At 41.6% G+C, this 9520-nt stretch overlaps 1 protein-coding gene across 1 annotated transcript; it reads left to right on the forward strand.

Annotated features, from left to right (window-relative positions):
- Positions 1 to 7896: 7896 nt before the first annotated feature.
- GCNT1 (glucosaminyl (N-acetyl) transferase 1) lies at positions 7897 to 9183 on the forward strand. The gene has a single exon (XM_009821839.2). It carries the CDS (start codon positions 7903 to 7905, stop codon positions 9181 to 9183), a length of 1281 nt encoding a protein of 426 aa, XP_009820141.1. The 5' UTR covers positions 7897 to 7902.
- Positions 9184 to 9520: the final 337 nt, after the last annotated feature.

The raw sequence follows: 9520 nt of genomic DNA on the forward strand, positions 1-9520 counted from the left end.
ATTTCCTGTAACAAGGTCTGCCAGTGTGTCCCATTCTGAAATACAGCATTGTCACAAGGCAGCAATTAGCAAAATTTCTGTAGGTGGGCGTGAGGAGAGCAGCGACTGCTCTGTTCCTGGCAAAATTATAGCTCCTACGTTAGAATAATGTGAAAAAAAATATACATGCATTTTACTTTGAAGTATCCAATGTGTACAGAGTATCTTGATGAACACCAGGCAGTTGTACTGGGTGTTAAATTGGACATCCTTACGTTAAAGATTTTGTGGTTTTTTTATTTTGGCATTTGTGAGTGTACTTTCAGTGTTAGTTACCTTGAGGGAAAACATATCTTTTTGTCAGTGCTAAGAGTCACAGACTTCTCGAGGTGGGAACTGGCCACTGAATGACTTTGCCGTAACAGCTTTACTTGCCTTAGTTGAAATTTCTTACTGTTACAGCTCTGCCTGTGGGACCACTAAGGACAGACATGAATGCAAATGGGAATCAGGCTTTGAACTGTTCTGAGGAAGATTTACTTGATACAGTAGTACAAGAGAGTTCCAGAAAGGCTACCAAAATTTACTTTTTTTCAGTCCCGTTTTACACACCGAGTATGTGGTCATGTGGGTTTTACTCGTTTCGTAAAAGAGAAAGATTTTAGTGTGTCAGATTCCTGACATTGGAATACAAGGTCTCCAAATAACCCAGGGGTTTTAATTTATTTTCATACTTTTTTTTTTTCCCCCTGAAAAACAGCTATCTACTTTTAGGTACTCTCAGTATTTAATCTCCATGTAGTGGTAGGTGTAGCAGTACTAGTCGCTTGTGGAGTTTTGTTTAAAGCTGCCTTTTAAGTAACAAGGGACTAGAAATACGTTATTTTTTTTCTGTGAAAAGGAAGTGCCTTTTTCTTTTTTATTATTGGGGTTTTTTAAGCAGCTCTGAAGATAAAGCCCTTGAGTTGTCAATGAGCAGACAACTGCACCCACACAGAACCCTGCTGCTGCCTCTGCATGACTTTCAGAATTAAGGTCTTAGTCCCATAAAGTCTAATGGTAACCCAAATACTCAGCTTATGACTAATTCTTATTTTCAGTAAGCCTGAAGACTATCTAATGGAACAAACATGAGTACTTTCATTCAGTTACAGGCGTATCTACTTTCAAGATTGTTCTGCTTGATATCATGGAAATGCTGAGTAGATGTGAGTCTGCTCTGTGTCTGGCAGATCTCTGCAGCTAACCCTGCATCTGTGCAGTCTGTCTTTGTGCTTATGCATGTTTGTGTTTATGCAAGCTGCTTACGGCTTTAAAAATCACTTCCTCATCTGAATGAATGTTCTGCATAACTGGACCTGAATGGAAGCAGGTTAGTTGTAATAACTGCTTGCAGTACATGTATGCTTTGAAGCATCATGGATATGCCCTGGTAGAACTCAAGGACTTTCCAGCAAATCCACCCTCAGTGGTGGGCCGCCTTCTGAAGTGTTGAGGAAAAGTTTTGTATCTCAGGTGGAATTTGTGAATAGAGTAAGAGAACAGCAAGGATCTGGTCAATATCTGCTCACTGTTGTCAGGGGTAGCTGAAGTTTCCTTACATCTTCCCTCCTTCCAAGGCAAGAAAAGGGAAAGATAAGTCAGTTCTGACTCTCACTCCCCACCCATCAAAATGATTACTTGTCTCCTGGCCCATCCCAACTACCACTTCAGAGGTGGGTGTACTCAGCACTACATTTTCCACTTGGCTTTTCTTCAATACATTTCTGTAAAAAAAAACCCAAAAGAACCCCGCAGGTTGTCATGAATGGATGTAGGATATTAGTGCTGCTGCCAGGAAGTTTTCAAATAGCTGTTGTAAAGCTTTGCTTAAAAGCTGATGTGTCTGTGGACATACAGTAGAAGCCTGTGTAATGTTCACATTGTTGGGTCCTCTCCACAGTAGCTATATGCAAAATGTCACCAAAGCAACTACAAGAGAGCAAACATCACCATCTACTTGCTCTGGTATTTCTTAGAGGAAGCAGAATAGGAGGAAAAATTAAGGGAAGGAGCTGAGTGCACCTTAGTTCAGCAGCACACGAGGCAGAGACAGTTCTGATACCACAACATTGTAGCTAAGCCTGCAAGACATATCAGATCTTCCCTGCTCTTCTTATAACTGATTTTGGCCTCCTGACAGCCTCCATGATGCTACCTAACTCTAAGCTCTTTCCTGCCTTATAGAAAGATTTACAGGCTGATTTTCAGCAGATTTACAGGCTGCTGAAGTACCCCAAAGTACTTTCTTATCATTTACCTACCACCTTCTGAACTTCTGGTGCTGATACTGGCCCATGAGGTATTTTGGAGGCTACAGTGCTTCCTTCTGCATGCTGGATCGGTGTTGCCTCAACAGTTGTTCCATTGATGTGAGAAAAGGCTGAAGTGCCAAAATCAAAAGACACCTGATTCCTGTGCTACCAGCCCCTAATGATTTTCACCTTATCATGAGATGGGTCTGCGTACCATTTCACAGCAAGCCCTAACTGTTTTTTCCAAGGAAAAAATATACTTAGTGTAAAGATGTATGGTAATTGCTTAAATACAAAAAATATCTACTTAGTTCACGTTTTCAGTCTGCTCTCTGAACTACTTCAGGCAGGACGGGGGGGGGGGGGGGGGACACGGGGGGGGGGATGCATTTTACGCAAGCTGGCACAAGGGAGGCCCTGCGACACCTGAGAACCGGGAATCCCGTTTTCCCAATCCTGGCTCTATAACTCAGGCAAAATGAATAGACCCAGAGGGCGGTACTACCCTAGTGTAACGCTGGTTAGAGGCTGCCTTTGCTTTTAACCTTCTTTAGGAAAAGACACATCTCTCACTCTCAGCCGTTATCAGTCCAAACAAGAGCCTAAAGCCTGGAGCCCAGGTTTGCTGGGCTGCAGCGTGGTGATTAGGAGATTTCCAGGGCGCCGCAGTGCCGGTGGCTCCCCGTGGCAGGTCTGTCAGGGCAGGGACCGGCAGCCAGGCCTGTCCCACCGCCCCAGCCAGGAGCAGGGCAGCCAGGGGGCATGGGGGCAGCCCTGGCACCAGGCACCTCCCTGGGGACAGGGACAGGCCGAGGCTGGGCTGGGACTTGGGCCCGGCTTGTGTGGGGGCTGGAGACCGGCCCTGCTACGGCATCAGTGGGGCAGGGGCTGACAGCCCCGGGAGGCTGAACTGGGGCCATGGGCGAGCTTGGAGGGGGCTGGTTGGAGCTGTCAAGGCCTGTTAGTGCCCTTGGGGCCCTGCTGGCAGCCATGAGAGCTGACCGCAGAGAGCTCCCCAGAGGCCGGCTAGTTGGCTCTGCTGTCCTACCCCTCCTGGCCCAAAGAGCGGCCAGCAGCAATGGGAGTGGGGCTGCTCCTTCCACCAGCAGCACGTCGCGATATCGGAGCAGTCAGGCCGTGAAACTGCAGCCGAAGAGGTCTGCTGTGCCGGCGGCCAAAGGCTGGTTTCCGTGTTGCTGGGCTGAGGCACGCGCCCTTCGGCAGGGCTGGTGTAGCAGCGCTCTGCCGGCTGTGCGCCCTCGCAAACATCCTCTTTCTCAGAACCAGCCCCGTGGTGTGGATGTAAGGGTCCTCGCTCGGAGCACTGCCATTACGTGCTGCAGCTCCAGTCCAGCCTGTCTCTGTAAAACCTCCACCTGAACTTTGGGCTCCCTCTGAGCTGTGGTATGATCTTGTAAAAGCGTTTTGTTTGTTTTTTGCTCTGAAGACTTAGGTTTTCTGTGGGGTTTTCTGTTTGTTTTTAAGGATGGGTGAAGCCAAACTTACCTGAAATCACATGCTGAGCTGGGCTCGGAAGGTGCTACTCCCTGCTGACCTTGGCCGCAGCCTTTCTTTGATGAGGGTTACTCCCCATCCGCTCCTTTGGCATAAGTACCCATGTAGTGTATCGCTGACTCATTTCGGTCAGTGCCATGGGCCAGATTAATAATACAGCATGTAGGGTTAACACAAGTTTATATAGTAACCAGGTAAAAACATTGTTAACGAAATCAGCTGTTTTACAGTAGCACCTTTACAGTAATATAAAAGTTAAATCAGAACCTGTTACCAAGACATCTTGCAAACTGCCAGGTATTAAGTACTTGTTTCACAGATGAATAAACTAAGAGGCAGATGATCCAAGTGATTTGCCCTCTGACACAGAAGAGGTGCCAGAAATGGAGATTTAAACGAGGTATAGTAATCCTTCTTTCCGTAAGTTCTATTTAAAGGGACAACACTAGTCTCTAGTAGAAATCAAGTTGAAATTATCTTGGTTTTGTGTTTAGTCATACCGTACAGTTTGTATACAGCAGTGAAGAATAATTTTGGCAGCAAAAAGGGAAGCGGGCAGCTATCTCAACATTTGTACTAACTCCTCTAAATACTAGCAACTGCTATAAGTTTCCCCTTTTAATGACTACTGCGTTGAAAATACAGGCTCTGAGTTGAGGAGGAGGCAGTAAAAGAGGGAAGCAGGTCAAGTACATAACTTCTGCAACTGAACTTCAGTTGAGAGCAAGACCAAGGCTGCAGCATAAAGTTTTTTATCTGTGGCTGTGCAAACCTCCCTCCTGCTTTCCCACAGTGCAAAGTGCCGCCACTGAAACCACATTGTCTACTGTGCACTCTAAAGCCACACAGGGCTTGAGAAAAAGATATTCAAAGCTTTACTGAATGCAGTCTGAAGCTATGTTAATCAATATTCTAGGCTTATAAACCTAAAAACAGGTATATTATTAGATGAAAGGTACCAAATCTTTCTTTGTCCTGTAAAGGTCAGCTTTTGCGAAGAATGGGATATAATCAAGTTTTAGGACTTTTTAAAAAAGGAATTCCAAGCATAAAAAAGTATTAACTTATCGTTAAGACTGTTCAGAGGAAGCAGTGTGTCAGTGAGAGAAATTTGACTGTGGGGAAAAACTCTTAAAGATAAGGGCCATGTTAACATGTAAATGTTTGCAGATCTCTCTTTTTGGTATAATGGAAATGCAGGGTCTGATTATTCTGACCTCAAAACAACAGGAATTGCACACAGCTGGGTATACAAGGCCTTTCTGAAAGAGATTCTCTTTCCTGCTTTCAGCTAAGCTTTATTCTAAAGCAGGAGCAGGAAAGACTTCTTAGCAAGCTTTATCCTTTGGAAATTGTAGAAGGTGAAGACCGCAATGGTAGTTTTCGATTACCATTGTAAAGAACAGGGAGGGATTGCGGGTGGCAATCCTCTTGAAGTGTGTGTTACTCCACAATGCTAGTGCTCCTATAGAAACTGAGAATAGTATAAAATAGTAGTGCTATTGCTGTCATCCAAAAGAAAGAAGGATTCCAGCTTCTGTCAGCTAAAGCTTCACAAATATAAGTGTATTTGAAATATATTTTAAGTTATAGAAAAGTCTTCATTTCTAAGTTGGTACAGAAAAAAGTGATTTAAGGATATCCAGTATCACAAGTTTCATCTTATGGAAATATATACTTGATAGAGATTATGGAGACTATCACATAGCTAGTATCCTTCCTTTGTTAATTTCATATGTGATGGATATTATTTTTATTGGATCGGATCTGCTAGTCAAAACTAGCAGGATGTCAAGTAAGCAAGCGTGTGATAAGTTATAAAGCATGTTAAAACTTGCTGTAAATTATGTTATTGTGTTTGATGCCACATTGCAAACTAGAAGTGGTAATTGTGGAATTTCCCTTTTTAATTTTTTTTTAATTCAAATTCAAAGTATGAAACGTGATACTTTAAAGGTACCTCTATGCTTTCAGCTGTAATTGCATACTAGTTCACCTGGCTACTTACCCGAAGGGTTAATATTTTAGTTCTTCCAGTTTCACTTCACTATACACCTAAAACAGACTTGGAACAAATGTCCATCTCCCTAAATTAAGTAAGAAATGCAGGATAAAATAATTACAGGTGTAACTGTGAAAACAAAGTACACTTTATAGTAAATAAGATGTTTGTTTAATGCTGTTAGTCAGAAATAGTTTGTGGTCTCTGCCTGCTGGTGGCTTGAATTACAAAATATTTGGTCATAGTACTTCCTTGAAATACTGCTGATCCTTACAGCTGTGCTAGACATTTGTGCAGCGATCCGCACCTTCCCTGCACTTACGTGGATCAATTCCCCCAGTCAGTTTGCAATGCTGTGGGCATAGTGGTGGACCCATTGTGTAGTGCATCCTGGTGGCAGCATTACTACCAGAAAACCTTTGTGATGCCAGGCCTCAGTTTCTTACAGGCACTCGTTCTGAGATTTGCAAGTAGCAGGTTAAAAGCCACAGTTTGAGAATTACAAGTGAAAGTGATACAGGGGTACCTTAAAGAAAACAGGGAAAAATAAAGAAAAATCTTATGCTGAACAGCCTACAGCAAAACCCAGAAGTGGACACAGCACACATTTCTTTTTCTTAAACAAATATTCTTACCAGTTTTTTTGGGTAGCAGTTATTCTTAGAGCTGTTCAGAAAGTTATTCAGAGGCACTAAATTTTTCTTGAAAGTAGTAAAAATGAAAGGAGCTGTATATCTCTCAAATACTTCAATATTTCATTAACCTTTTACCTTATGGATTAAAATTTTGGAAGACATTCCCTATAAACTGTATTGGCTTTTGCAATTAGAGGTTGGTTTGAAATTCAAACCTGCACTGAATTATTAGGCAATGAATTTGTGATTACAAATGGCATTTGAGTGGCAATGTAAGTTTTTTAAGAATATCCTGTTCTTGAGCAGTTTACCTGCAGGAGGTAGTACTTAGAAAAAAAGACACCCAGTTCTGTAATCCAGTTCTAGACTGCAGTTTTCTCAACAGTTACACCTGTAGCAGCTGCATAACTGCACAGTGATCCCTTTGTGGAGTACTGACACAGAAAAAAGGTGCTTAAGGGGAAACAGGACTAACAAACAAAAATGACGTAGTGCCTGTGAAATAAAGGTGAAAATAAGATTGGCATATTATAAATCTTGTTGCAACTGAGCCTTGCAGCATATTTTAACGTAAAAGCAATTGCTGAATCATAAAAACAAGTGTGTTTAAATGATAGTAAGACAATACTGCTGTGCTCTTAGATTTGTGCATTTGCAGTGACTTAACACAAATCACCTTTAGAGATAGGCGATAAGTATTACCTTTTACCTTAAAAGGGTACTTCAGCAATTCAGTCACAGCTGTTTTCACAACTCTGAAAGCTGAGGAGCTTCTTTCTCCCCTTCTCAGCAGCTCTTTCCTGATGGTATTTCTAAGCTCATCTGCAGGACATTGAAGAGATTGTATATCACATAAAAATCTTCAAAGGCTTCAGGGACTGCTTTCCCCGTGAGAAGATAAAGCATGACGAGCATCCAGGAAGTGAGTGGTAAGTTATAATTACAATGAAATCTGTGTCATTGCTGAAATGAGTATAAAACATACTTGTCAAACTCTGGAGCGTGAATTAACATCAAATTCTTGCTTCTCAGTAGCATACCTGATTTACTGGCTTCAGTTTTGTCAGATGCAGCTGAATCAGCTCTGTTTTCTTACTGAACTTTAGTTTGTAGTCTTAGTACTACGGAAATAGGGTCTCACGAAAACTATCTGCCTCTCTCAATCTTTTTCTAGAAAAATAAACTAATTTTATTCATTAATTTCTAACTTTCAACAGAATATTTTTAGCTAAACTAGTCACCTTTTTACTGTCACTAAATAACAATTTAACTATTAACTAGTAATTTTTTAAAGAAACATTTTAGTCTTTGAATGACAGTCATATTTCATTTTATTTTAGGATTTTTCCTTCCAACTCCCTGACAAATTCACCAAATTCCTGAGAAACACGCAAACTTTTTTCTGAAGTTGTTGAAGCTGATATGAGCAGAGTGGAGGGCAATTTTTTTAGCCCTGCAAAGCTACCTGGTATTTGAAATGCTGAAGAGGAGATTACGGTTTTGCCACAACTTGCGCTTCAGGCTTTTCTTGGGTCTAACTCTTATTTTAGTAATCATTTCAGTTTTGAAAGTTAACCAGAAGCAAGATTTCTTAAATCGGAGGCATCTAGAGCTGACAAAAGAAGATCCTATTGGCAATGTTAACTGCACCAAGATTATAGAGGGGGATATAGAAGAAATTCAAAAGGTAAAGCTTGAGACGTTGTCAGTGTCATTTAAGAAACGCCCCAGACTAACAACAGGTGATTATATTAACATGACGGCAGACTGTGCCTCCTTCACCAAGACTAGGAAATATGTTATGGAACCTCTCAGCAATGAAGAAGCAGAATTTCCAATTGCTTACTCAATAGTGGTTTATCACAAAATTGAGATGCTTGATAGACTTCTAAGATCAATCTATGCCCCTCAGAATTTTTACTGCATTCATGTTGACAAAAAGTCTCCAGAATCTTTTTTTGCTGCTGTGAAGGGAATAGTCTCATGTTTTGATAATGTCTTTATTTCCAGCCAGTTGGAGAGTGTTGTATATGCTTCATGGAGCAGGGTGCAGGCAGACATTAACTGCATGACAGATCTCTACAGAAGAAGTTCAAACTGGAAATACCTAATAAACCTCTGTGGCATGGACTTTCCTATAAAGACCAACCAGGAAATAGTAGAGAAATTAAAAGCCCTTAAAGGTGAAAACAGCTTGGAAACAGAAAAAATGCCTGTTTATAAAGAAGTAAGGTGGAAAAAACACCATGAGATCATTGATGGTAAAATAAAGAACACAGGCATAGACAAACAACTACCACCTCTTAGTACTCCAATTTTTTCTGGTAGTGCCTATTTTGTAGTTAGCAGAAGATTTGTAGAATACGTATTAGAAAGCAGCAAAATACTTAAGTTCATTGAGTGGGCAAAAGACACTTATAGCCCAGATGAGTACCTGTGGGCCACAATTCAGAGAATCCCTGAAGTCCCGGGTGCAGTTTCTTCTAGTGACAAGTATGACGTTTCTGACATGAATGCACTGGCCAGGTTTGTCAAGTGGCAGTACTTTGAAGGTGACATGTCCAAAGGTGCACCCTACCCACCATGCAGTGGAGTTCATGTTCGCTCTGTGTGTGTTTTTGGGGTGGGAGACCTGAACTGGATGCTACGAAACCACCACTTCTTTGCTAATAAGTTTGACACTGATGTTGACCCTTTTGCAGTGAAATGTTTGGAAGAGTATTTGCGACACAAAGCTTTGTATCTGCAAAAGAACTGAAATACTGCATGCTCCTGTTACGAAACATAGGTACAAATAGTATACAGCTATATACTTTAATGTGTAACACCGATGATGGTGGTGATGCTGATGATGGGTATAATGGTTCTCACCACATTGATATGGTGGTGGTGACACCCTCCCTGCCTTGTCCATGGACAAGGGGGAGAGAAGACACGTCTTAAGTGAAGATGGGGATGCCTTTTGTTGCACACTGAGGCTTGGAACTTTAGGTACAAAATCAAAGACAGCAATTTTTAGAAGGCCAACATTTTTGAATATTTATTATCTAAAAGGTGTAATTAATGGAATTCCTTTGGCTAAACTGTTTGTTTTA

The sequence above is a fragment of the Gavia stellata genome, chromosome Z (genome assembly GCF_030936135.1).
Source record: "Gavia stellata isolate bGavSte3 chromosome Z, bGavSte3.hap2, whole genome shotgun sequence".
Lineage (NCBI taxonomy): Eukaryota > Metazoa > Chordata > Aves > Gaviiformes > Gaviidae > Gavia > Gavia stellata.